The sequence below is a fragment of the Dicentrarchus labrax genome, unplaced genomic scaffold (genome assembly GCF_905237075.1).
Source record: "Dicentrarchus labrax unplaced genomic scaffold, dlabrax2021, whole genome shotgun sequence".
NCBI classification, from domain to species: Eukaryota; Metazoa; Chordata; class Actinopteri; family Moronidae; genus Dicentrarchus; species Dicentrarchus labrax.
This window is the reverse complement of record NW_026136706.1, coordinates 15,108,386-15,135,359: the sequence shown is the minus strand read 5'-3', so window position 1 is coordinate 15,135,359 and position 26,974 is coordinate 15,108,386. Positions and strand designations below refer to the sequence as shown.

Genomic DNA, 26,974 nt, shown 5'->3' with positions numbered 1-26,974 from the left:
TCTTGTTGGCGTCTGCTGCCCTCAGCCTGCTGCCCCAGCACACAACAGCAAAGAAGATGGCACTGGCTACCACCGACTGGTAGAACATCTTCAGCATGATGTAACATAAGTTGAATGACCGGAGCCTCCTCAGGAAATAGAGTCGACTCTGGCCCTTCTTGTAAACAGCCTCAGTGTTCTTGGCCCAGTCCAGTTTGTTATCCAGGTATACTCCAAGGTATTTGTAATCCTGGACAACATCCACAGTCACACCGTTGATGGAGATGGGTGTGGGGGCAGATTTCCTCCTGCGGAAATCCGCCACCAGCTCCTTAGTCTTGGTGGGGTTGAGATGCAGATGGTTAGTTGCAAACCACTCGATGAAGGAGTCCACAACGCCCCTGTATTCCTCCTCCTTCCCCTCACTGACACAGCCAACAATTGCAGAGTCGTCCGCAAACTTCTGCAGGTGGAAGGACTCAGAGAGGAACTGAAAGTCTGAGGTGTACAGGGTGAACAGAAAGGGGGAAAGAACAGTTCCCTGTGGAGCAGAGAGTTATAGATAGCTAGATAGATAGATAGATAGATAGATAGATAGATAGATAGATAGATAGATAGATAGATAGATAGATAGATAGATAGATAGATAGACCTCTAGATAAATATATTATAGATACATATACATATATTTCAATACACACACATATATATATATATATATATATATATATATATATATACACATATATATAAATACTCAGGCAGTATATTAGAGCAAGTGGTAACTGGCAAATAAAATGCTATTTTTAGATGAATATATTGAACATTTTAATGTATTATTGATTAGGTTTGGCTGTGTAAATAGACTACTTTCACTACTTTCACTGCACCCATTAAATATAAAATATTTTGGCTGCCAAAAGTAATCAAAAACTTTAATATTCTACTCCTGAATACACAAAAGGCATGCCAAGTATAAATATACTCTTATTATATATTCTAGATTATACTTTTCTGGATGTTCTCCACTCGTTGATAGTGCAGGTTTCAGCCCTGAGCTCTGTGAGTCAGTTTGTTATCACGGTGTGTGTCTGCCCCTCCTTCCTGTCGTATTATCAATCACCTGTGTTGTGAATAATAACCGGCTGTAAAGAAGGAGCAAACTCCTCTTTACTACTTGTCCTAGCGGGCATTAACCCCCCAAACATCTGCTTTATTGCTATTATTGTGTCTCCATTTCCACTTTTAGTAAACCGCAGATTTTAAATATTCATATTTTGTGTATCAATACTTGTGAAATAAGGAAACTCCACACAATGTTGAAACAATTATGTGATAGAAACAAAGGATGAAATTTGAAATGAAAAATGAATATAACGTGTTCCCTTTCCCTAAAATCAGTTTTCTTATTTAACCTTGTTAAGACGAATTTAAGTCATTAAATCTTTATTAATTAAAGCTTCACTGAAGCCATTCTAATGACTTCTAATGAAAAATAGGGGCCAAATGTCACAATCCAAGACAATTTTAATTGGATGTATTGAGACAGCACCTGACCGCAGCTAATGGCCTTAAGGTCATTAAACCCATTTTACAATCACTTATAATAACATATGAATATAATAACACATTATTATACCAAAGAATGCTTTTTTCTAACCATGCAATGTTAGTAAAGTTCACATTTTATAAATCACAGGTTTGTTTTTAAAGATAACTACAGTAGTAGTTAAAGCACATTAAGTTAGTTTAGCCTTTCAGAGCCACTCTAGAAACAGTCACACAGCTGACACAGCCCTTATCAGTCTAATTGGGGTGTAGATAATGGGAAAGGACAGGCATAGGTTACCTGAAAATAAGATAATAAGAATTTACTACGATGAGGCTCAGAGGTGCTGGTGGGTTTCTGAAGAAACCAGACATTCAGTGAGAAGTCCAGGTACAGTAATACTCTTCTTCCAACATCAATTTCTACACTGTGTTAATAAAAATGTCTCTTCAAATGGACTCACATGTTTTCAAAATGCCTGTCTCGTCAGATGATGTCATTAAATTAAACAGTAACACAGTCTGAGTAAATATTAACTTAATGTTTTACGAGTAACATTTAAATTATTATAATATATTTAATTATAATATGTATTTCTTCTTCCAGAGTTACCGGGCGAGGACACGCCTGCCTGAGTCAGGGCAGCAAACATGAAGAAATCGGTCAAATTTCCAACAACACCAGCAGTTGATAAAAGAGGTAATTGATCTATTTTCATTGCAAATAAACAAAAAATTGATGCAATAATAGTAAAGTTTTGTAAATAAATAAAATAATAATTACAAGTGACTCTAAACAGTCTTTTCTTTTTCTTTATCAGACATTGAGAATGGGTAAGTGGGTATATTTACATTTACTACAATATGCTGTGTTTCAGACCACATTGTATCTTAATATTCCTGGGTCTTACTTTGATTTGTGTTACAGAGATGAGAGAAAAAAAGAAAAACCACAGAGTGTTGGATACTTTCAGCTGGTAAATATTGTGTTTTTACTCATATGGAAAATAACTCAGTAGGATTTTACTTTGCATTAATTTGACCAATGCTTTTGTCCAAAGTAACTTACAGTAAGTGCATTAAAATGCTGGGATGTATTCTAAACAGGTGGGTTTATTTAGGATGATGAAGATATATTTACTCAAATACTGGACCCAAGTTAAAGTTTGATGTATTTCTATTTGATGAAACTTCAGAGAGAAATATACTTTTTACTCCACTCCAAGTCCAAAATATGAAAACAAATACCAGTGGATTACCTACCTGTATATAAAGTAGTTAAAACTACCTCCACTTCAAACTGTTACAACAGTAAAATAATACATGCCCACTAATTTATCAGTATGAACAATCTCATAATGTATTATGTTGTAATATATCAGTCAATTTTGCTTACAATACTCATGTACTTTTTACCTGAGTACTACTCTAATTGTAGGGCTTTTACTTTTTATGGGCTTTTTTACATTATTGTAATAGTAGGCTACTTTAATCTGAGTCATTTTCTGTAGATCAATGCACTTTTCTTTAGTTTGATCAATAAAAGTCAAGAAAAAATAAAGATTGGCTGCAAACTACTTTATTAAAAGAGTCTTAAAATTCCTCTTTGCAGTTTCGATTCGCCACATGGAAAGACACAGTGATGATGGTGGTGGGGGGTTTGTGTGCCCTCGTACACGGTGCAGCTTCACCTCTCATGCTCCTTGTGTACGGCATGATGACAGACACGTTTGTGGCTTATGAGCGGGAAGTCCAAGAACTGAAAGACCCGAACAAGGAATGCAACAACAACACCATCTGCTGGATAAATGGCTCCATATATGAAACAGCTGAAAACAACACTGTGCGCTGTGGGTAAGTCAGTAGTTAAATGCTGTTTGTTGTTCCAGTGAAAAGCTGCTGGTACTCATTGTATTCTCTTGGCAGGGTGGATATTGAAGCTCAGATGACCATGTTTGCATATTACTATGTTGGAATTGGATTAGGAGTTCTGATTGTTAGTTATTTTCAGGTGAGTACATGCTGGCCACATCCAACTTTTAATTTAAAACCCTCCTTATGACAGTGTGGAACATTATATCGACTCAAATAATAAATAATAATGTGTGTTTACCACTCTGATTGCTAGATTGTCTTCTGGGTGTCAGCGGCCGCAAGACAAATTCAGAAAATAAGAAAGACTTATTTCAGAAGAATAATGCAAATGGAGATCGGATGGTTTGACTGCAACTCTGTTGGCGAGCTGAACACAAGGATATCAGAGTGAGTTGGTGCCTGTTTATCTGCAGATCAGGATGTTATCAGTGCCGGGACAATGCTTTACAAGGAAATGTGTTTGCGCCTTTTTACAGTGATATCAACAACATCAACAATGCCATGGCCGACCAGGTGTCTTTCTTCATTGAGAGGCTCTCTACATTTGTGTTTGGCTTCATGGTGGGATTCATTGGCGGATGGAAGCTGACTTTAGTGGTCATAGCAGTGAGCCCTCTGATTGGACTAGCCGCTGGACTTATGGCCATGGTAAGGGGGCAGTTGTGCAATGCTACTGTATGTGCTATCGTATGTCACAAATTTTAATTAATGTTTTTGTGTCCTTTTCTTTCTTCTTTCTGAAGGCTGTGGGCAGGCTGACAGGACGGGAGCTAAAGGCCTACGCAAAGGCAGGGGCAGTGGCTGACGAGGTCCTGTCATCCATCAGAACGGTAGCAGCGTTTGGTGGGGAGGAGAAAGAATCTGAAAGGTAATTTGCCAGATCTTCATCGCTTTGCAAAATGACGATGAGCCTTTACTGTATGATTTGAAATGAAATTAAAAAGATAAATGTGTACAGATATGACAGAAACCTCGTGGAAGCTCAGAACTTTGGTGTGAAAAAGGGCACGGTCATTGGAGTTTTTCAGGGATACCTGTGGTGCATCATTTTCTTTTGTTTCGCTTTGGCCTTTTGGTATGGATCAAAACTGGTCATCGACACCAAGGAACTGTCTCCTGGTAGTCTTATTCAAGTACGTAACATTAAATGGATTTAACTTCTGATACTCTATTCAATATAAGTATTTGAAAGACAGTGGCCTTTGTTTCACCATGTGTTTCTTTTTCAGGTATTCTTTGGAGTACTCATGGCAGCCATGAACCTGGGCCAAGCCTCGCCCTGCCTGGAGGCCTTTGCTTCTGGTCGCGCTGCAGCCAAGATCATTTTTGACACAATCGACCGGGTAACATCAGGATGCTACTTTATCGTAGATACAATCCAGACAAACAGTACATTTTAAGAGAAAGAAAGTTAAAATAAAGTTCTGTGCTGTTACTTTCACAGGAACCAGAAATCGATTGTTTCTCAGAAAAAGGTCGCAAATTAGACAAAGTTAAAGGTGACATTGAGTTCCATAATGTCACTTTCTTTTATCCATCCCGGCCTGAAGTCAAGGTACATTACTTCTACTATAGCATTTCTCTGTGTGTTCATTTCCTAATTTCTCAGTATTCAACACTACTACAACTGTTTTCAGATTTTAAATGATCTGAGCATGCAGATCAAAGCAGGAGAAACCACTGCGTTCGTGGGTCCGAGCGGATCCGGGAAGAGCACCACAATCCAGCTCATCCAAAGGTTTTATGACCCAAAGGGAGGAATGGTAATAATCTGGGCAACTGCACAGACACAAAAAGATATGAGTGGAAAGTCTGAAGGCTTCATTGTAATGTCACACATCTATAATTCTCATTTTCAGGTGACTTTGGACGGCCATGACATTCGTACTTTAAACATCCAGTGGCTCCGATCTCTCATTGGCATTGTAGAGCAGGAGCCAGTGCTGTTTGCTACAACCATTGCAGAAAACATCCGGTTTGGTCGACCTGGAGTAACCATGGAAGACATCATCCAGGCAGCAAAAGAGGCTAATGCCTATAATTTCATTATGGATCTGCCACAGGTACTTTTACACATTTAAAGATAATACAGAAGACATACAACAGTTTGTCTGTGTTAGTAATTTAAGCCTAAAATGTGCATGTTGCCACTTATCAACCAGAAATTTGATACCATGGTGGGGGAAGGTGGAGGACAGATGAGTGGAGGACAGAAGCAGAGGATTGCAATCGCTCGGGCTTTGATCCGAAACCCCAGGATTCTGCTCCTGGACATGGCCACATCTGCCTTAGACAATGAGAGTGAGGCTGTTGTCCAGGAGGCACTGGATAAGGTGAGCCACTCTCTGACTATACACTGCACTTTAAACATTAACATTGAGCAACACATCATGTTTTGTGGAATGATACCCATACAACTGGTATATGTGCAGGTGCGCATGGGCAGGACAACAATTTCTATAGCCCACCGTCTTTCCACAATTAGAAATGCAGATGTGATCATTGGTTTTGACCACGGACAGGCTGTGGAGAAGGGAACACACAGCGAGCTAATAGAAAGACAAGGGGTCTACTTCACCCTGGTCACCCTGCAGAACGAAGGCCCATCCAACACAACTAATGGTAGGATTTATGTATGACTGCAATTCATGATTACAGCCATTATATATAATATATATATATTTGGGATTTTTTGGTCTCTAAAATAGTTTCAAGGTCACAACTTCATATATGCCAACTGGTTCCCAACCTTTTTCCTTAAGGGACCCCTTTTCTATCGTTAAGTAAACTGATGGCTGCTGACTAAGTGAAACAATAATAACAGTACAGGACAACTGATAAACTGTAAAACCCAAATAACCATAATTAACCCAAATAGTGAACACAATAACTGTAGGAAGTTTGTGTAAAACAAGCAATTTGGATGAATTTTGAGCCGTTTTTATTGTTTCCTTTGAATATTACATTAAAGATACATTTTTGATGAACGTTTTATACAAGTCTGTATTATGTTTTAATTAAATAATCATACATATTTGAAAGGCTTCTTTTTCATTTTTAAATTCAGTGTTTTCTCCTCACTGCTCTATTAGCTCTTTGGTTATTTTAACTGCGTACTTTTGTAAAGCAGGACGAGGCTGTTTATCACGGTGAAGGCTTAAACCCCTTAAAATCAAGAAGGCCTTTTCCTGCGATCATAAGGTGTTACGAATGATAATAATTGAGGTTGTTTTCTTTTCAGGTCAACCAGAGTCAGGAGGCTGCTATAGTGCATGTTTTTTGTTTTCCTCACTGGAAAGGCTCTGCTACACTACACTGGGTTTACCCTACTATTTAATGTCAAAATGGCTGCTGTGACAAAGGTCTATTGGTTGAAACTGCACCCTTCAGAGCACTCACAGGAGTCAGTGGGCAATGCTATAGAGTGTATGAAGGTCCTGTATCTGTTAAAGAGCAACAGAAGCTTCAATACTTGTATTAAAGCTGTATTGATTTGTTTTGGGGGTTTTTTTCTGCCAGAAACAATCAGTGAAGCTCTTGAAGACTTTGTTCTAAAAGCGAGGAGTTTTAGCCGTGGAAGCTCCGGATCCAGGAGAAGGTACAGCTCAATAAGATCATATCAGAAAAGAAACATTTAATAACAGATGTCATCATACCACAATAAAATAATATGATGTTCTCAATATTGCTCCTGTAGTTCTGTTCGCCTGCGCTCTCAGAGCAAATTGTCAAGTAATTTTGTTCCAGACACACTACCAGATGGCTTAATCATCAGCACAGAACATGTACTGAGGTTATCTTTTATGTTTTCTCATACTTTATTACAAACTGTCCTGTAGAAATGAATAACTCCAATACTCCATTCCATTTTTTCTTTGACAGAAATGTGAGGATGATCCAGATGAGCATGTAACGCCTGCCCCAGTAGCTCGTATCCTCAAGTACAACCAGTCAGAATGGCCTTACATGCTGGTGGGCTCCCTGGGAGCAGCTCTCAATGGCTCTGTCAACCCCATCTATGCTGTCCTGTTCAGCCAAATTCTTGGGGTGAGGGCTGCGTATTTCACACGCTCCCCTTTCTTGTGATAGATTTATGTTCTGGTGTGGTTTGTCGAAGTGCAAATGACTTATGTGATCTTTGTATTTGCAGACTTTTGCCATTCCGGACTTGAATGAACAGAGGGAGCAGATCAATGGGATATGTGTTCTGTTTTGCATTGTGGCTGTGATTAGTTTCTTTTCACAGTTTTTACAGGTTTGAATCAGAATTTGAGACACACTTAAGACATTTAGAGTATATAGAGTATACATCTCTTTGTCAGCTTATAGAGAAAGGCAGAACAATAATCTAGGATTCTGATTGAATGTTTTAGGGATTCGCTTTTGCTAAATCTGGAGAGCTTCTCACCCGCCGTCTAAGGAAAGTGGGCTTTCAGGCCATGTTGAGACAGGAGATTGGCTGGTTTGATGACCCCAGAAACAGCCCTGGAGCTCTGACCACCAGACTGGCCACTGATGCATCCATGGTGAAGGGGGTGAGTAACATTTATCTATAGTATATCCATATATAAAACAATAAGCTTTGATATTGTAATTACATTGTGGTTTTGCATGTGGCTGGTATGGTTGTGCAGGCTACAGGATCTCAGATTGGGATGATCGTTAGCTCGCTGACCAACATCGGAGCGTCTTTCATCATTGCTTTCTACTTCAGTTGGAAGTTAACTTTGGTAATCATGTGCTTCCTGCCACTCATCGGGCTGTCTGGGGTGTTCCAAGCCAAAATGCTGACAGGCTTTGAAAATGAAGATAAAAAAGCCATGGAGGTAGCAGGTCAGGTAAGCTGAACAGAATGCCGGCTCTCTAGATTTCTCTGTAAAACTCAAAGGCTACAGGACGAGATCTCTTAACTTTCTCCCACAGGTGTCCAGTGAGGCTCTCGCCAACATCAGGACTATTGCAGGCTTGGCCAAAGAGAGCTCATTTGTGGAATCGTATGAGCAGAAACTCGAGCTTCCATATAAATCTGGCAAGAAGAGAGCCAAGATCTATGGGCTCTGTTTTGGTTTTGCCCAGTGTGTCATCTTCATGGCATATGCTGCTTCGTTTAGATATGGAGGCCATCTGGTTAGCTCCGAGGGGTTATCATACATGTTGGTCTTCAGGTTGGTGTCTCTCAGTGGAAGATCTATCTTTATTGAACTATATTTTATGTGTTTGTGCAACCATCAACCCAGTGCTCATGTGGTGTTTCTCCAGAGTAATTTCAGCTGTAGTTATCAGTGGGACAGCACTGGGCAGAGCTTCCTCTTTCACTCCAGATTACGCCAAAGCCAAAACTGCTGCTGCTCAGTTTTTTAAACTATTGGACCGAGTTCCTAAAATCAGCATGAGCCACACAGATGGAGAGAAATGGGTTGGTAAATTAATTAATAACATGGAAACATACATAATAAAATAAATGTAATTCTATGTGGTTACTTTCAAATGATTAACCCTAGTTATCCACCTTTAGGACAACTTCAGAGGTGAAATACAGTTCCTCAACTGCAAGTTCACCTATCCAACTCGGCCAGATATCCAGGTGTTGAACGACCTGGTTGTGTCTGTGAAACCTGGTCAAACTTTGGCGTTTGTCGGGAGCAGCGGCTGTGGGAAAAGCACCAGTGTTCAGCTGCTGGAGAGATTCTATGACCCCGATGAAGGGCAAGTGGTATGTCGACTGATTTAAACATTAATTTTACTAATCACAAATTGAGTTTAATCTATTCCAAAGCCATCACCTCTGTCTTAATTATATCATCTTTTATTTTCAGTTGATTGATGGCCGCCCGTCTCAATCAGTCAATGTGCCCTTCCTAAGATCTCAGATTGGCATAGTGTCCCAAGAGCCAGTGTTGTTTGACTGCAGCATAGCGGAGAATATTCAGTATGGAAATAACACATGCAGTGTCAGCATGGAGGAGATTATTGAGTCCTCGAAGAAAGCCTACCTTCACGATTTTGTCATGACGCTACCAGATGTGAGTGGAAACAACTTTGCATGCACTGCCGTTGCAAATCCTGGTTTTTAGTCTGGCTCTGTAAGCCATTCTTGTGCTGTTAACAAGAACACAATTGAAATCAAACGCCCGGACCTACCCACGGGAAAGAACTTAAGTTATTGTGACAAGAGTCCATCCTAGCAGACGTCTCACCTTAACTTACGTGGGAACTCAATTTGCTCCAGAACATAGTTGTTTGCTCTACTTGCCTTTTGGCAAACTCAAACAGATGAGTATGTTTGCTGAACTTGCCTTTCGGGAATCTTAAACAAACAAACAACACAAACAAACAAAGTCTCTGCCCTTAGGTTTGTGGGCAGAGAGGTGCAGATATCTGGTGTCTCTCTACATGCTGCATGAATGCTCAATATCAACTTAATTCTTCAATTTGGCACCTGTTTTATTCAACAAAAGTTTCTTCTACAAACCATCTCAACACAAGGCCTATTGTTTTCATCTTGTGTCATAATCTTCCTCCGCTGGATGTAGTTTGTCCAGTTGGACAGTTGAGTCAATTTTAAGTCCTTGAAATGGTCTAAAAAATGGAAATGTTAACGTTTACAATATCATTGACAACTGGTCAAACTCCATCAGTCGAGGAACATCGTGTGATATGATAGAGAGCTCCAGAACAGCTAGTAAATAGACCTTGTGTTCTAAACTGTCAGCTTAATGTCTGAAACTTGCAATAGTGAGACTTTATCAGATGTTTAACACTGTTTTCACACTGGAAAGCCAAGAAGTCAATATTTTAATAATAAAAAGCGTTTTGTTGTGGAGGTACAGCGTTACAGCATTGTTGACCTTGTGACCTTTTGCTTTCTCCACTTCTCTGAATGCATTTGCACATTTCAAGAAATATGAGACTCAGGTTGGTGCCCAGGGCTCCCAGCTGTCAAGAGGACAAAAACAACGCATCGCCATTGCCCGGGCCATCGTCAGAAACCCCAAGATCCTGCTGCTGGATGAGGCTACCTCTGCCCTGGACACAGAGAGTGAAAAGGTAATACATTATTACAACACCATCAAACAGCACAGACATAAAGCCACTTGATACGCATGATACATATCTCCACCTACTTACGCCAGAAGAACTTACTTAAAGAATGTGTTCCTAAGACAAAGCTCTGTTTTCAGACGGTCCAGTCTGCTCTGGATGAGGCCAGAAAAGGACGAACCTGCATTGTCATCGCTCACCGGCTGTCTACCATCCAGACCGCTGACATCATAGCGGTGATGTCTCAGGGAGCTGTCATAGAACAAGGCACACATGATGACCTCATGGCCAAGAAAGGCGCCTATTATAAACTGGTCAAAACAGGCGCTCCTATCAGCTAGGTGCCTGCAGACGCATTTGATGACAATGATTTTTTGTTATTGTATATTTGAATGAATGTGTCATCTTGGTGGTATCACACTGAGAAAGTGACATTTTTGCCCTCAGAGATTGTACGTAAACCAAACGGAGACGTTTTTTATTCATCTTCAGGTTTAAAAGTAATTTTTAATTATTGTGTGGCTTATTATTAATTCAAATATTTATTTTATATTTATTTGTTTATGAGTAGTTTTTTATCAATGAGTGGATAAAGGTTTTAATTTGGGTTTATTGGTGTATTGTAGGACTGAATGCGGTGGGACACCAGTGTGTTTAGTTCCAAAACCTGGTCAAGATTAAAATTGTTTTATTATCTGTATAACTAATATACTTCTGTAATAAAGCCATTAACGGTTTAACAATTATGGGGCATGTGGAGGAAAACACATTTTCTAGCATGGAGAGCAGCCTAAACGGCCCAACATCGCTCTTTTTATCCACTGGAAGTGCACCCTGGAGGACATTTTCTTGCACCTTGGGCCACTGGAGAGGACATTTCATCATGTTTTATCTACTATAGGGCCATCCAAGAGGGCAACTTTGTAGTCCACCGGGGAGTCTTGTATTACTTTTGCATTTGTCTGCCATTCCCAATAGTGTTCACTTTCATTAGTAGCAACAACTAATTTAACTTTGTTTTTCTCTAACTGGAAAAGAAATGTTCATCATTGCTGAATAAATTAAAGGATGTTGAATTTAAGGGTTGTTTGGTTCTTATGCCTGGATATGACTTATCTCATGAATCCTAAAAACATTCCTTCTAAACATTTCCTTTCTTCCTCATTTCTTCCTGAAAACTGCTTTCTAACTATTTAACTTACGTTGGAGTGAATAAAGGGCAGGCTGCTGAGCGGCCATGCCGTTTCGCCTTCAGCACGAAGTCCTAATAAAGTACCCAGACACACAGATGCTTCTTCAAGCTTGGCTTAGCAAGAAGCCTACGCACTTAGGACAGTTACATCATTTAGTGCCAGGCCTCAGGTGCCACTGGATGCTAAGCAACCACAGACAAGAGGTGGAAATGGGTTCTGCTGGGGGAGTTTAACTAATCTGCCTAATCAAGTTACATCACAGACTCTGTTCTACCTCATTACATTTTGGCTGATTAATATCTGAATGTGCCTGAAGAAACTAAGTGACCCATAATAGATTATGTAGTTCATATAGAGTAAGTTATACGTAAAGTGGATCCACTCACAGTTCGTACAAGGCTGCAGCAGGAGAGAAACCCTGATTGATTTAGTGGGTCATGGAAAAAGAAGGGAGTTTATAGCAAAGTCAGACATGTTTGTGAGCTGTTGTCATGGGGATTGACCCTGTTTACATACATATTAAAATGATCTGAATGCTGATCTAAAAGTTGAACTTATTTTTTTAACTAAGCAGCAATACATATTTTAATAAGATACAGTTATATAAATATCCTCATTTGGTGTTTCTCACTTATGTGCTGGGCAGATGGTAGATGTAAGGTATTGATTGTTAAGACTGAATGATGGAGATTAAAGATATTTTAAAGGTGGCGTATGACTGTGTTGTCCTTGAGAGAGACAGTGAACCGTACATTGCTCTCGGTGTGTATTTGTAGGGAAAATCTAGGTCTACACTTTAGGCAAAAGTGTCCAAAATGAGCTTTTTAGTAAGAAAACTATGAGTTCCAAATTGATATTAACAATTTATTTACAGCAATCTTTCATATCACATCATTAATGCTTCACATGTACACTCATGCAGTGGGTTATACTGTACAATGAAAACAAACAAAACTAAGAAAGGACAAAAACTCAGATAGGCTTCAAGTCAGACAAACAGATTTACTTCTAACCAATTTGTAGTGTAACTTTGTATATTGCAGTTTCAGTGCTTATGTGCAATAACTGTAAATGACAGTCTGATGGGTGGTGGGACAGGACATAACCCATCTGATATCTTAAATGTCTAACATAAGATTGTTACAAAACTTCACACTTCCTCCACAATCTAAGCAAGCTTCCTGTCCTCATGTCCGATCAGCAGATGAACACAGTATGGGATAACAGCCACGACACCGAGAGGAACTGAAGCGCTCTTACAGAATGATAAAAAATAAAACAGAACCTCAGTGTGAGTGGGAATTTTAACCAAGTCATACAGTTGCAGAGATGTGAGAGTTGCTGCCACGCACATGAGTTTGAATCTGGCTTTGTAGCCGTTCTTCCCCTTGCAGCTCTGAATGAACATCCGAGAGTTCACCGCCAAGCCCAGACCAAACAAGGCTCCCAGGTTTCTCACCAGACCGGCAAAAGGTGTGGTGTCGAGATGGATCCAATCTGGGTTAGCGCACCACTTCTTGGCTTTAGCAACTGACCACAGAGGATCAATATCTGTTGATTTGAAGATCAGATAAAAGCAAATAGCAAAAGAGAAAAGAAAAACGTTGGTCTGGAGGTACACTTTCAAGCTTGCATTGTAGACTGAGGGAATGTGATCAAACGCCTCGGCAACCAGCATACCTACACATTGTAGGAAAAAAACAGACGGATTCATTACAACATGAACAACTAAGGTATAAAAACATAGAACAAGCTCAGGAAAATCTGTGACAGGAAGGAAGAAACTCACCAGCTAAAAGGCCGAGGACAACCTGATGTGGGAAATGTGTCGCAATAAAAACCCTGGAGACGCAGACGCTTATCTGAATGACCCAAAAAGCCATCCACAGGCAAGACCTCAGAAGACGAAACCTGCAAAAGGACAGATATATTTAGACATGACCACTGATGAAGAAACCACCGATGTAACTATAATGGTACAAAATAACTGCCCACCTTTGGAAACTCTGCACAGAGGTGACAGTGGAGGAGGAAGTCCTGGTGAAGTTGAGAGCAGAGGTGATCATCACATACCACACACATGATGAGCCCATGGCGTGACCAGATGGACTTCCTGCATGAAGAAACATCAAAGAAAGTGTTTGACATTGCTAGATATTGTTACTTTTAATGGTATTTGTAATAATAATCTAAAATGTATCAAGCTGACCCGGCCCCGTTTCACATGTGTTGTGAAATTGCTCCAAAAGTGGGAATGAGTCGTTGTGGTAGAAGGGAGTTTCCTGCACCCACCAGTAAGGTCGCTGCCCAAACAGAATCCTGAAACACAAGATTAAAGTCTATACAAACACAAAATGATCTGAAAGATGACACTTTTAATCTAACAGTTGGTTTACCATTTGAAAATGAGATTGAGCCAGTCTCCAAAAACAGCCACCCAGATCATCTTTTTGCCCACGTTATGACTGAGATGGAACCAGAGGGGGAAATAAATGGAGAAAATATTACGAGGGTCTCCCACAGTTGACATAAAGTTGAGGAAGTCGTGGTGTTCCCTGTAGTTGTTCTGGAGGTGCTGTATAACCAGCACACCTCTGCTGTAGACTAAATCCATCTGAAGTTTCCTTTCTGTGCGCCAGAGTCTCAACAGCTCCTTCTTCAGCACCAGTCAAAGGACCATGAAGCCCCCCGGTCCGCACCTAAGATAGCTTTATATCTCAACCTGGCATCATAAATCATTCAACAGAGCCATGGCAACGACTGCAAGCTCTTCAGATTGAACCCACAAAGAATAAAATAATGTGTTCCCAAGTCATGAGGGCTCAGCATTTTAAGACAAACACCCTGACTGTGTAGTCATCATTTGTTTTTACACACCATTGCTTTTACAGTTGTTACATATTAGCCATTGTACACACTAAAAGAGAGAGCGACCCAAGTAACCCCTTGGATCCCTTCAGCCTCATTAATATTCTCATTCTCAGCGAACGTAGCAACAAAATGTACTGTATCTGAAAAACACAGTCCATCTGGCATCCACAGTTGGGTTTATATCCAGGGACTCTTTCATCAACATGTTTTCTTTACATTTTAACAGTCTTATTTTTAAGAGGACTTGCATATACAAAATTTGCAGTCATTTTTTTTTTTAGAAATTTGATGTTAATGTTAACTTAGGTAGTTTGGGCGCACTTGAACCTCCTCAGATTCACCACAAGGTGGTATAAAACCGCAATAAAGACTGGGAAGCTCAAGGCGCTCATGGCCGCATTTTAATGTTTATTGAAAAAAACAACGCAATCAAATAGTAGGCACGTTTTCAGTTACGGGACACACAGCTCTCCTGAGATGTAAACAGCGGTAATTATCTGAATTGTGAGCGGAGGAAAAACAAATAAAACGTAATTTCCGGTGTTCAGTCCCCGCCTCCTGTATGCAGACCGCGGATTTTTGAAAATAACGACTGGTTCAGGAGCAAGACGTTGCGTTTAATCACAAAAGAGACCATCGACGACCGTTCATTAAAACAAGTGAGTGTTTCATCTACATTTAAACGAGCTAATCAGTTTATAAACGACTCGGTTGGTTTATTAATTGTTGTAGTTCTTCTGGGTTAGCTACCGTTAGCGTTAACCTGCTAACTAACCTAATGCTGCCTGCTGGGCTTATACGATTATGCTAACCGCTCGAACCGTTTGGCTATTAACGGTTACTCGGGAATGTTCCACACCGTTCCACACGTCAACGTACTCCATTCGAACGAAGCACGTTAACGTTACTCGTCAGTTCGAACGAAGCACGTTAACGTTACTCGTCAGTTCGAACGAAGCACGTTAACGTTACTGGTCAGTTCGAACGGAGTAACGTTAACGTACGCAGTGATGAGGTCACACAATGAGGCTGTTGGTATGGTTCTAGTTTTAAATCAAAATACGGTTAGTGGTTTAAAATGACGATAATTAACGCGAACCTGCCTCAGTCATTGTCGCGCGGCTGTTTTCTGGTACTGACAACCACACTGGTGACGTTAACGCTCGTCACGGAAGTTGATGACGCTGATGTTTTTAAGAAACTTTGACAAAACAGTCAAAAGTCAAAGTTCATCACTAGGCTACTGTGTCTGAGCTGTCAACTCGGTTGTCAAGGAGATGGATCTGTCGACTCGACATCTCAGTTGCGGTTAAAATGCCACACATAATACTATTTGATTTCTTTACCTCGAACAAAACAATCTCATCTAAAGGTCATCTTACTATATTCTTTTCCCCTGGAGCTTTCATTTGTATCACAACATATCGTCATTGTGTGTGTGTGTGTGTGTGTGTGTGTAAAAGTTAGAAAGGTAGATTATGTTATTAGGTAAGGTAACTATAGCTAGTTAAATGAACACCTTTTTTGTTTTAATTAATTCTCGGTCATTCATATATACACTTATAAATTATTATTATAAATGACAACCATACAGTCGTGTAGGTTTATATGTGTGACGGTGGGTGGGACACAATAGGTGCCCTTGTCTGAACATAACAGTAGTATTTTACAGTAAGTGGGCTGCTTCATCTTCGGGGCATTACACTCTGGCTGGGTCCTTTGCTTTTTGTTTCTTAAAATAAAAGTCATTATGATTCTGAAGGAAATTTTCCATCCTGACTTTAAACAAACGATGATATTAACAGCTACAATCTCTAATCAATAAGCATTGGGCATTGTCCTGTCTGTTGTTTTATTGCAGATTGTCTGACACCTGAACATCATGACATCCATTACTGACCCGAATGTGAGTGACAGGTTCACCAGTGCAATGGAGGAGATCCACAACAAACAGCTCAAAGCATATGGGGAGATAACTGATGCCACTACAGAGTTATGCCAGTCCCACAGACAGTTTGTGAAGTCCGCACTCGGTATGTTTGAGATACTATTTCTTGTTTATTGGCATCTCAAAAGTTGTTACCATACACATATACAAAAAAAACAATTATAACAATCTCAGTTAATTTAAACATCCACATTGCAAAAAAAGCTGCCTAAACCTCTGTCTTGAATGGCTGTAGCCCATGTGGAGCATAGTTAGGTTAAAAGCTTTTACATGCACATGGCTCTATTGCAGGTAGTTTTTAAGCCACAAGAGAGGCTGTGCAGAGTTTTTTGTTTTTACAACTGAATTGGTATTCACAGTACACAGGGGAATGCAGACAACCCTATTAATCACTGTAAAACACAGTACTTTTATTTAAAAAAAGAGGTAATGAAGTAACAGACCACTGTGCCAATGAGGACAGGGTGTTCTATTTCTTTGAGTTAAGAATAACTATTATATTTAAATGTCATTCTTACATTCCCAATATGAGTAGTGTCTTGGTTTCTAATTTAACATAACAAAATAAAATAAGTGGTCATAGAGTTCTGTTGCTTTGGTTTTGAAGTATTTTATGACACTGAGTATATGTTAGGGCCAACAGTGTCATTCCTATTTTAGTATGAGAGAGTTGATGTTGTTTTTTCCTTTTTGGGGCAGATACATGTTTAAAGAAATGTAAGGACGATGAGATGCTGTTTGAGACGATACAGGCATTCAAAAGAGGTGAGTTTATGCAATAAGCCACAAAATATCACATCTATGATATACACGTGTGCCACACACTCGGTTGTAGCTGTGTGTTTACAAAACTGATTGTAAAATTGAAGTTCTTGTTACTGGTCCTGCACCAATGAATAGTTTTCATGTGCTAAATAATATTCTTCTGTGTGAAAGTATACCAGAACTGATGCAATGTTTGTCCCTCAGACTTGGAACAGAAAAGTGCATCATTGAAAGAGAAACGGCATGCCATTACTGACATGATATCTGAGATTGAGCAGAAGGAGATGCAGAAAGACGACATTATCCAGAAGATAGAGAAACTTAAAGAAGAACAAGTCAAGAGAAAAGAGTGTAAGTTGATATTTGAAGATGAAATGAATGGTGTAGAACACAGAACATAATTTGCATATGGTTGTTTTGGTAATTGACATCCGTACTTGTTTTTCTTTTCAGTAATCGAGTCTCAAAATAAAGCAAACAAAGACAGACTGAGGAATCTGCAGAAAGCCAGACTTGTCTTTCAGGATCATTTGGGGATGGAGATACGAACAATTCTCAGCAAAACACAATCGGCTAACGGTATGCCAAACACAAACATGGACATTTCCATATTCTGTATCTTTCTTGAATCCTGTTTCTATCACTGTTTTGTTTTTATACATTAATATCAATTAATATGGGGTATTTGGGGATTTGTTCAGAGGATGTTCTACTTGTGTGAAGCTTGTGGCCTCTCGGTTAAATGAGAAATATGTTTGTATCCTGATGGGGTTGCCCTCTTTCGATGCTTTTAATTCCTCCCTCGCACTACAATCACAGGTTTAGAAATAACTAGCTGTCTAGTCACATGGTGTACACTCACTAAGGACCCCAAAACCAACAAACAAATACCAGTTTAATGAGAAATAGTTGTTTTCCCGAGGGGCGTAGAGGGTTTTGCACATCAGATCAGTAGTGGTAGCAAGAGCAGGAGAGTTGACTATACCAGATTGGGGGGGGAAAAGGGGGAGAAAACCGTACATCAAAAACACAGCTGCGTCTTTTGTGAAACGCACAACAGTTATCGTAGCTTGTCTCAAGTAAAGCCCTGACTGTCCTCTGAAGTTGAAGTAAATATTAGTTCAGAAATTACAGAATATGTTTGTTCAAACAGGTGAAAAGTTGCAGTTTGTTTTCCGGAATATCAACCCTTTGGATCAGGACAGCGCCTACGTCGTCACAATGGGGATTAAAGAAGATGGATCATACCAGAGTAAGTTATAAGAAGACTAATAATATACTGTGTATACATTTAAAAGACAAGGCTGACAATATTGCATATTTTTCTTCCTGTAACAAATAATAAAATAAAAAGACAAAAATCAATGAACTGATCCTGCATTGTCATATAGGTTAGTCTTCTCTGCTGTAGATTCAATTGTTGTTGCAGTATTTACTTCTGTTTGAACATTTGCTTCAAACTGCTGTGCCCAGATGTTTTGGCAAAGTATTTAGCCTTATTTAAATATGAAACTATATTTATGACAAACATGTTTTTAGTGGGACAGGGTAGGAAGGTCAAAAATTATAGAGACCGCATAATGCACTGCTGGTTTTGGTCTTTTTATATGCTTTATAGTTATAGTAATGAAAATATGAAATATCACCAGCCTTATCCTGCAACAACCACTGTAAACGGCCTCTATAATGTAAATCTTCAATTTTTCTACAGTTGTGTCGAGTGACCCCATGCTCGAGTGTTTGCCAGTCTTGGAAAGCCGGCTTCAGGAGACCAATAACTTACCAGCATTCCTTGCAAACATCAGGAAGGAGTTTATCTCTCAGGCACGCCGCTAAGATTTGATGGAACGGCAGATTAAAAGAAGAAGTTCTTGCTGTAATGTGGACTAATGTCAGCAGGGAGCTTTCAGTCTGTATCTTCAGTGCAGGTTTGTAAACATCAGCTGCCTTGTCATGATTTTAAAATACACGTTTGTGGCCGGTTAGTAAAAGGCCGTATTCAAAAATTGGGACTTTTAGCTAAATAAACACTGCTGTTAATTGTATGCCCAAGGTCCTGCTACAGTTTAATGAAACTGTGTATTTGGCCGTGTTTCAAAACCTGGAGTTTGTCCTTGAGAGAACAGGTGTTCTGGTGAATGTGGTGGCGGGGCTTCACTGTCTCTCTAAACCCTGAACAATCCACTAGTTTACTGTAGAAGTTGCTCTTCAAAAGTAAAGGTAAATAAGAGAAGATGTATACAGTTTTCATTTATTTTCTCATGTACTTACTCCGTTTGGGTATACACAGGGTTTCTGCAGGTTTCAACAGGTTAAATTTAGGACTTTTTAAGACCACTATGAATGCAAATTAACTCCATAATGGTACAAATGTATGAAGGAAATTCTGCATTGGTTCCACCATTACATATTTTTCTCAAAACACATTTAATAGTGGGAATGAAAAATGTAACTTTATACAACTAACGTTAAATTAATTTATTTAGACCTGTCAGTTTCATATTTAAGACATTTTAAGGCCTAAAATTCAGATTATTGGATTTGAGACTTTTTAAGACCCGCAGACACCCTGTACAGTATACAATTTCCTGGACTTATGTCATCACATTAATCTATCAAAATACATATTTATTAAATACTCCCTATATTCTGTACTCTATGTGGCATAAATAATGAAACAAATAATTTGGGTTTTTAAAAAAAATCGCATATAGTATTTAAATCCTAACAGAATTACAAAATATCACAAAAAGGTATTGAACTGTTAGCAGAGGAACATGTATCATTAAATGCTTTTGTTTTTATTAACCATTTTAAAGCACTGAACATCATTAGTCTGTACAAACAGGATTTGTGTTTTATTTTATTTTCTTGGAACTGCAGACATTAATCTCTTTCATTCCGGGAGACATTTATATTTGGATTTATATATTGTTTATGAGTCAGTCAGGCATCAGATGACTTGACTTTGCTTAACAGAGGCAGCTCTTCAACGTAGGTTGATGGGAAATGGCCTGTCTTCCCATTAAGTTCACCAAACCACCAACCATTCTCTTCCTTTTCGTAGATGTCTAAAAGATCTCCTGTGAAACAACAATCCAGTCATTTTTAGATAAGATAAACCTCCCCTGTTTTCAGATCATATGCACTTTATTTGTCACTTACCTTCTTTCAAATTCAACTCATCCTCTTGTTCAGGTGTGAAACTGTACAGGGCCTTGCATTTTCCAATACAGCTCAACTCTGGTTTTATTTGACCTGTTCAGTGGTGATATTTTCCATTGCTTTAATTTCACAGTGACTTTCCAAATGTGATGAATAGAAATAAATCTTTTGTATTGATGTATTACCTTGTTCTTTGTCATCATCGGTGTGAGGCAGGGCTCCGTTAACTGTGCTGTCACACTCTGCAGCTACAGTTTCATGTGCTGCAGCTGTGGAAGTGACCTGGTCGATTGGTAAAGCCTCCGCAGACTGTTCTGTCACAAACAGAGCAGGCCCCTTGTAAATGATGGATGCTCTCAGTGACTGTCGGGATCTGAATGGGGTCCTCCTCAGTTTGACTGGACGAGTCAGTTGAACAACGCTGTGCTCACAGTCCTTACGCAGAAAAAAAATCATAATATCCTATAACTGCGATTCATAACCACACAACAGAAACATATAAATATCTAAAATAAAAGGTAGTTTCATAATCAGCAGGTACTTTTTGACATGGTCCTGTTTTAAAACGGTCTACCTCTTACACCATTAGTCCAATATAACCAGTTCAGTATCCCACTTTGGTTACAATGGTTCTACTTTTTTAATTTAGTGTTTTTAATTTTAGTGCATTTTTTTCCCTTTTTTTTTTTAAAGACAGAGAAAAAAGTATGTATAGTCACAAAGATGTGCATTAACATGTTGAGACAATCCAAGTTATCAGAGAAATTAAATAAATTAATGAATAAATAAAAAGAGGTTAGGAGACCCAGTAACCTTTTCATTACACTGTAAGAAAACAGGAAAGAAAGAGGAGGGAGAAAAAGGGTGTGTGGGGGCATAACCAGGACAAAATTAGCAAATTAAATCTAACTCCGTAAAGTGTGGCTGTTACTGTTGTACATAAGAACCCATTTTGACCATCAATGGGTCTACTTTTAATGCATTTCCTACTCGTTTTGGGCATTCACACCAGCGACATTACTATTATAAACTCAGTCGGCTACCACTACTCCAAAACATACCTCAGGTCCCGAAGACAATACCCGTAGACTTACCTTATCTTTCCATTTCACAATGCTGTCTTTAAATCGGTGAAAGGACTTTGGTTTCCCTTCTAATTCAGACAGCGATGCAGAGAGTTTGTAGTGCGTGGCCTCGAGGAGATCCAGTTTTAGAGTAGTCTACAGGCAACAAGATGACATAAGTGAACACTTAGCAAATCAAATTTATGATCAGTTTGAAGTAAACATCCAGCCCCTCTATATATACATATATATACACACACACACACACACGCACACACACACACACACACACACACACACACACACACACACACACACAGTGCGCTGTTTACCTCATCCAGCTGCTGTTCGGTTTCCTCAAGGTTCTTTTGGTTTGAAAAAGATGGATTTTCAGAGTACATTTTCATCAGTTTTTCAACTCCTGCAACAAGAATGTCGAAGGTGACATAAACAAAACGAATGACCTTAAGTAGTACTGTCCATCATGAATAGCTGAATCATACTGAAAGATGCATTATCCGCCTACAACAGATTATACAGTGTAACTTTAATGCATTATTTCATGAATAGTGTACTGAACTCGCCTTCATGGTCTTTCTTCGTTTTTACAATGCTGTCCTCCAGACGCTGGAGTTTGAGTTGGATGGCCTCTTTTCTTCGGTCTTTGCCCATCAGTGATTTGCTGTCTTCCTCCTGATGCATGCAGAACACGGATAACATCAGTAACTGTGATGGTCTTGGTTAAAATATACCATTAATGCTTTATGTACCAAAGCTACAAGGTCTTTCTTGCTCCCTATTCAGAGTGAGTTTTTCCAGGACATTATACAAACATGCTGTTCTCACTATTGCACGTTGCACATTCATATACAATATATAACCTTTTTATTAAATCAGGAAAATCGCATTGAGATTACTATCATATTTCAATGGAGACCTGCGTATAAACAGACAACTACATCATTTAAACTTTCTTTTTGTCTCTCAGACAAGCAACTTTCCACAACAAAATGTTTTTTTTTTTTAAAACTAAATATAAAATAGAGCACACTTAAAAAAAACTGCCTTCATGTCAGACCCTGTCACAAACTGACAAATACATCTTTGTATCTGCAGCTTGCACACTCCCATTGCCCCCTGGAGAGATGACTGGGTATGTCTTTGAATGGCTGAGTGAAAATAAATTGCAGACTTACAAAATAATCAGCCATCAGAAACTCAGCTTTGCTGTCTTCATCTGTGATGCTGTTTTCCTCCACCAGGGTTTGTATGTCTTTATCCATGTCCACCCTTTGGACTGCCTGCTCTATCTGTCTCTGGCCCTGGAAGTGGCAGAAGTAAGTTATAAACATCCATCAAGAGATTTGTTACATAGTTGTGAGCAGCATGCAGGTCAGGATGTCTTACGTGTTGGAGGGTCTGCCCAAAGCTGGACAAGTGGAGGTTGTGTCTATTCAAAATGTTGCACAGGACTTCGATTCGCTGTTTCTCCAGCTCCTGTATGATCTGAAAAAGCACAAAGTAGCACTGTGAGGCTTTCTGTACAGCATATTCAATTCCTATCCAGACTCCTGTCCTTGTCATGCATTGGACTCGAATCTGACTCGAGTCAAACATTTGATGACTTTTAGACTCAACTTGGACTTTAACACAAATTACTTTTGACTTCACTTGAACTTGAGCCTTTTGGCTTGAAAATACTTGATACTTTCCTGCAAGCTCAGAGGTTATAAAGTATGTTGTTTCAAAAGTGCCACGAAGAAATTCATTTCTGTTTACTTCCTGAACCAACTAAAGTTGGTGTGATTACCCAAATCCACTTCTTTGTTTGAACCAAATCGACAACATCTAATCCAGTTGCAGGAGAGAAACATGAAGAAATAGAATTACATTAAAGTTGAAGAAAATTATACCAAACATAGTTTAATGGCGGTCATTGTATTGTTAAAATGGGATTGCATTTGGTGAAAAGCGTGTTATAAATTGTTAAGGGCTTGAAACTCAAAGTTTAGGACTGAGTGCAAAGACCTGCAAATCAATGACTTGGTCCCACCTCTGTGTAACACCTGAACATATCACCTCCATGATTGTCATCTAAACCTGGGGTGAAATTAACATAAAAGCGCTAAGGAAAACAAGGTCACAGTGACTGGAAAGATTGCACAGTAACCAAAAGATCATGGGTTTGTGCCAGCTGCCTCGTGTCCTTGAGTGAGGCTCTTTCCTCATTTCCCCCTTGTGCTGCCATTCCTTCCTGCACGCTGATAAAAATGTCTCTATTTCAGAGAACGCAGCATGAACACAGTTGCAGAATACCCTGGATGGACTGTGGTAATTTGGTGCTCCAAACAGAGTACTTGGGTGGTAGACTGACTTAGTGCTTGCAGAGAATTTTCTGAGACCAAAAACTCACTGGTTCAACTCTCAACCACAAATGAGGTGTCCTTGAGCAAGACACTAAACCTACCTGTTCACTCACAAAAAGCCACTAGGGATAAGAGGAAGTGCCATTAGAAGTAGGAAAGAATTTTTTTCCCGCACCTGGTAGCAGTTTTTCAGTGTGTTTTCCCACTTCAGTCTCATCTGATGACCCTCTATGTTGATTTTAAAGTACTCCTCATCCACCCGCGCCTGCATCTCTGCTGACTTAGTCAGCCTGTTCAGCATCTGGAGTCAAGAACAGGGGAAAAACAAAATCTTTAGTGAACATTTTGGCAGCTTTTACAGCTATTGTCCAGATACAGAGGATGAAAACATATATTTAGTGGTGAAAAATAGTTTGGTAGTCATGTACTGTACCTTCTGCTTTTCTTTCTCTGTGGAAATCTGTTTGTTGCTCTCAACAAAGTTGAACAAAGCCTCATGCTCTCTTGTCAGTCCAATCAGTTTCTTCTTTATCTGTTGTAGAAGAGAATCCACATAAACATATTATTGATACAGCAAAATCATATAGGTAAATATCTATCTTTAAAGCAACTTTATACGGGGAGATTTTACATTTGATTTGGTGTAATGACACAGGCTACATACAGCTGAATCATTTATCTTATGAATGTTTATGTTTTTATTTTTTTAGATTAACTGGTTATGAAACAGCATGAATGTAATACTGATGTCTCTTTGTGACCTACATAAACAAACCATTAGTGAGAAGATTTGCTATTTCTATATGGTTATTCTCAGCGCTGTAATGCCTGTCACAGGCTCGGAGTCCCATCATAATCAGATGAAACGAGGTGGTAGAAACACTAACGCCTTCGTCCATAGGGGCTAACAGAATCAACACAAAATGAACGTTCCTTGTATCTACTTTAAAATATTGCACAGACTTCCTGTAAATACAAAGGGAGTTGTTGGGAATAAGCTTCTTATGAATCCCTCGTCTCAAACAGTTACATAATGCATTATAATAACACATTCATAATTCAGTACAGAAGTTGCTATAAACCTTATATATGATGTTTTGTAGCAGCAACAGCGGAATGTTTTTTTTTATAATACTTATAAAGAAATTCATCACAGTCACTTATCTACCTGTTTTACACGAAAGGTTATAAAGTCAACATTATGGAGCAAAGATTGTGGTTATGGGAAGTCATAATTCATCACAGTACCAAGATGTTTATAAGACTTTATAACCTGTCATGTAAAATGGATATACTGACTACAAACTATTATAATCCTTGAATTTAAGTATTAAGTTTAAGTATTGTGAGCCTAACACATCAAAATGCTTTATTAAAGCTTATATAAACTTAATGCATTATGTATGAATTTTAATGCGTTAGGCACTTAAGTAAAGTTTATGACAGCCTAACAGGGAGTCAAGCTTTAGGGATTAAGGATTTGTGGATCAGCATGATAATAATAATTGTCTCTAAGGCAGCTCTGTTATAGCTGATTCATATCTGTGTTTGATGTTCTCTTTTTATTTTTGGAAAAGATTCTTTACCTTGAGTTGCTCACTCCAGTTAACAGTAACAAGTTTTCCAGTTCTTTCAATAGTGCTGTCAAGCTATTAAAGGACAAAAAAATGTTAGAGATTGTGACTGGAAGCTAGAACAGACAGATATACTGAACATAGATAAAGAATCTGATTCATACAGGCCTCTTCCTCTTAGTGTGCTCATCTAAGACTTGTCGTATTTCCGGAATTGCTTCTTGATGAAAAGCATTTCCTAGTGATCTGAAATGAGAATAACCACACCGTATTTCACTCCAAATCTCCCTTACAGTTGTTTAATTAGTGGACGAGCACAGTTATGACATGAACTCAGGTTGAGAACTACCTGTGGGCGTCTGCTCTTGAGTACATCTCATCTGACACATGACACCAGGCGCTGTAGGTGGAACTGAGTGGGGAGCCAGCATGAAAAGGTTAGAGCTGTGGGCTAATTAGCCTGGTACCTGCCTATGTTTTGATCACGTCTAACTTGCTATGCGCATGTTATTTCCCATGATACCATTATATCTGTTCTCCACTTGGCAGTTAGTCCCCAGGAAGGTCACTTTGAACACAAAACAGACAAAAGACTGGAGCCAATTATAAACCACAAGTGTGTCTCTTACTTGTTTGACATTCCTTTGGAGGCCCTGATGAGTTTGCCAGCAAGTTTTTGTAGTCCTTTAGCATAAGTGAGCTCCAGTTCAGCCCTAAAACAGTAAACGGGTTGCAGCAAGAGACAGGTGAGTCAAACAGTAACTCCTGTAGTCATCATAATTCACTCTGAAGGCCATGACTGTGTACCTTTGCTGAAAAACGGTCATAAGTTCCTTGCAGAAGTACTCCCCTGCTTTTGAAAATCGTTTTACATTTTGATAGAGTTGGTTGTACTGAAAGACAAAGAATGCTCCATGAGATCTTTGCCACGGAGCAATGACAGCCTGAATCAACTCATACAAAGCTAGTTGTTGTGATAGCTGTGAGATCTGTCTGTAACAATAAAACACATTCAAATCTCTATTCCAGTTCATTTCGAATGTACACGTTGAACTGACTTTGTTTAAAGAAATACTCACAGAGCAGGTGCTGATAGGATCCTTCATCTTAAGACCGTGGCTGTTTGTTGACTTTGGACCGGGGAACTTTGACCACCCTCCTCCCAAAGTCACTCATGCGGAAATCACCTGTGCTTTTGTCAGTGTGTCAGGATACAAAGGAAAATTCCAGTTGGGGGGGGGGCAGAAGAAACTACACATATAAACTCAAGCAGGAGAGCAAGTCAGTCTGCAGCAGATATAAAGAAAGAAAAAGATATAAGCACAAAACAAAGACCCCTTCATGCTCTTATCTGCCACTTAGCCCATCGGTATAATAAAAATATTGCTCTATTATTTCATGTTGAAGACAAGAACACTAATAGGGTACCACTTTCTAATGAGTCACCCTGAATGGTTTATGCGTTGTATCTATTGGCTTTCATTAATGGTTATCAAATAAGTTACTTTATCAGTTGTAAGCCATTAACGAGAACAACTTTTGGGTTGCTACTTGTGTCCGTTTGGTGATAGTGCAGCTATAAATC

General features: G+C 39.2%; 4 protein-coding genes across 4 annotated transcripts; 2 read left to right on the top strand and 2 right to left on the bottom strand.

Moving 5' to 3' along the window:
- Positions 1-1,856: 1,856 nt before the first annotated feature.
- On the top strand, positions 1,857-11,524 carry abcb11a (ATP-binding cassette, sub-family B (MDR/TAP), member 11a). The gene is made up of 28 exons (XM_051405054.1): positions 1,857-1,918; positions 2,135-2,227; positions 2,328-2,361; positions 2,456-2,504; positions 3,140-3,381; positions 3,454-3,538; positions 3,656-3,789; positions 3,879-4,050; positions 4,146-4,270; positions 4,361-4,535; positions 4,632-4,745; positions 4,847-4,957; positions 5,040-5,165; positions 5,262-5,465; positions 5,565-5,735; positions 5,835-6,024; positions 6,922-7,000; positions 7,100-7,187; positions 7,285-7,449; positions 7,553-7,657; positions 7,776-7,937; positions 8,037-8,240; positions 8,326-8,567; positions 8,662-8,818; positions 8,918-9,115; positions 9,219-9,425; positions 10,303-10,449; positions 10,584-11,524. The coding sequence occupies exons 2-28, from the start codon at positions 2,179-2,181 to the stop codon at positions 10,782-10,784; spliced, it is 3,936 nt and encodes a 1,311-aa protein (XP_051261014.1). The 5' UTR covers positions 1,857-1,918; positions 2,135-2,178; the 3' UTR covers positions 10,785-11,524.
- Positions 11,525-12,486: 962 nt separating this feature from the next.
- Positions 12,487-15,063, bottom strand: LOC127366210 (glucose-6-phosphatase 2-like). Its single transcript, XM_051405062.1, has 5 exons — positions 14,033-15,063; positions 13,846-13,955; positions 13,632-13,749; positions 13,426-13,547; positions 12,487-13,316 (listed from the first exon to the last, which is right to left on the bottom strand). Exons 1-5 carry the CDS (start codon positions 14,248-14,250, stop codon positions 12,805-12,807), a joined length of 1,080 nt encoding a protein of 359 aa, XP_051261022.1. The 5' UTR covers positions 14,251-15,063; the 3' UTR covers positions 12,487-12,804.
- On the top strand, positions 15,055-20,566 carry spc25 (SPC25 component of NDC80 kinetochore complex). Its single transcript, XM_051405068.1, has 7 exons — positions 15,055-15,166; positions 16,369-16,540; positions 17,155-17,220; positions 17,425-17,571; positions 17,674-17,799; positions 18,374-18,472; positions 18,932-20,566. The coding sequence occupies exons 2-7, from the start codon at positions 16,390-16,392 to the stop codon at positions 19,054-19,056; spliced, it is 714 nt and encodes a 237-aa protein (XP_051261028.1). The 5' UTR covers positions 15,055-15,166; positions 16,369-16,389; the 3' UTR covers positions 19,057-20,566.
- On the bottom strand, positions 19,912-26,574 carry nostrin (nitric oxide synthase trafficking). Its single transcript, XM_051405055.1, has 16 exons — positions 26,469-26,574; positions 26,197-26,282; positions 26,019-26,102; positions 25,739-25,801; positions 25,554-25,635; positions 25,402-25,464; positions 24,249-24,347; positions 23,991-24,116; positions 22,857-22,955; positions 22,646-22,771; positions 22,034-22,142; positions 21,782-21,870; positions 21,480-21,605; positions 20,571-20,820; positions 20,386-20,478; positions 19,912-20,303 (listed from the first exon to the last, which is right to left on the bottom strand). Exons 1-16 carry the CDS (start codon positions 26,493-26,495, stop codon positions 20,167-20,169), a joined length of 1,659 nt encoding a protein of 552 aa, XP_051261015.1. The 5' UTR covers positions 26,496-26,574; the 3' UTR covers positions 19,912-20,166.
- Positions 26,575-26,974: the final 400 nt, after the last annotated feature.

Coding starts and splice junctions, on each gene's coding strand:
- LOC127366210 (XM_051405062.1), bottom strand. CDS start 14,250: ATGGATTTAGTCTACAGCAGAGGTGTGCTGGTTATACAGCACCTCCAG. Junction 13,750..13,845: donor CACATGTGAAACGGGGCCGG/GTCAGCTTGATA, acceptor TTCTTCATGCAG/GAAGTCCATCTGGTCACGCC. Junction 13,548..13,631: donor TCTGTGCAGAGTTTCCAAAG/GTGGGCAGTTAT, acceptor GTCCTTTTGCAG/GTTTCGTCTTCTGAGGTCTT.
- nostrin (XM_051405055.1), bottom strand. CDS start 26,495: ATGAAGGATCCTATCAGCACCTGCTCT. Junction 25,636..25,738: donor TCAAGAGCAGACGCCCACAG/GTAGTTCTCAAC, acceptor TTCTCATTTCAG/ATCACTAGGAAATGCTTTTC. Junction 24,348..25,401: donor ACTGGAGTGAGCAACTCAAG/GTAAAGAATCTT, acceptor CTTCTACAACAG/ATAAAGAAGAAACTGATTGG.
- spc25 (XM_051405068.1), top strand. CDS start 16,390: ATGACATCCATTACTGACCCGAATGTGAGTGACAGGTTCACCAGTGCA. Junction 16,541..17,154: donor GTTTGTGAAGTCCGCACTCG/GTATGTTTGAGA, acceptor TTTTTGGGGCAG/ATACATGTTTAAAGAAATGT. Junction 17,572..17,673: donor ACAAGTCAAGAGAAAAGAGT/GTAAGTTGATAT, acceptor TTTTCTTTTCAG/TAATCGAGTCTCAAAATAAA.
- abcb11a (XM_051405054.1), top strand. CDS start 2,179: ATGAAGAAATCGGTCAAATTTCCAACAACACCAGCAGTTGATAAAAGA. Junction 3,382..3,453: donor AACAACACTGTGCGCTGTGG/GTAAGTCAGTAG, acceptor TTCTCTTGGCAG/GGTGGATATTGAAGCTCAGA. Junction 9,426..10,302: donor TTGTCATGACGCTACCAGAT/GTGAGTGGAAAC, acceptor GCACATTTCAAG/AAATATGAGACTCAGGTTGG.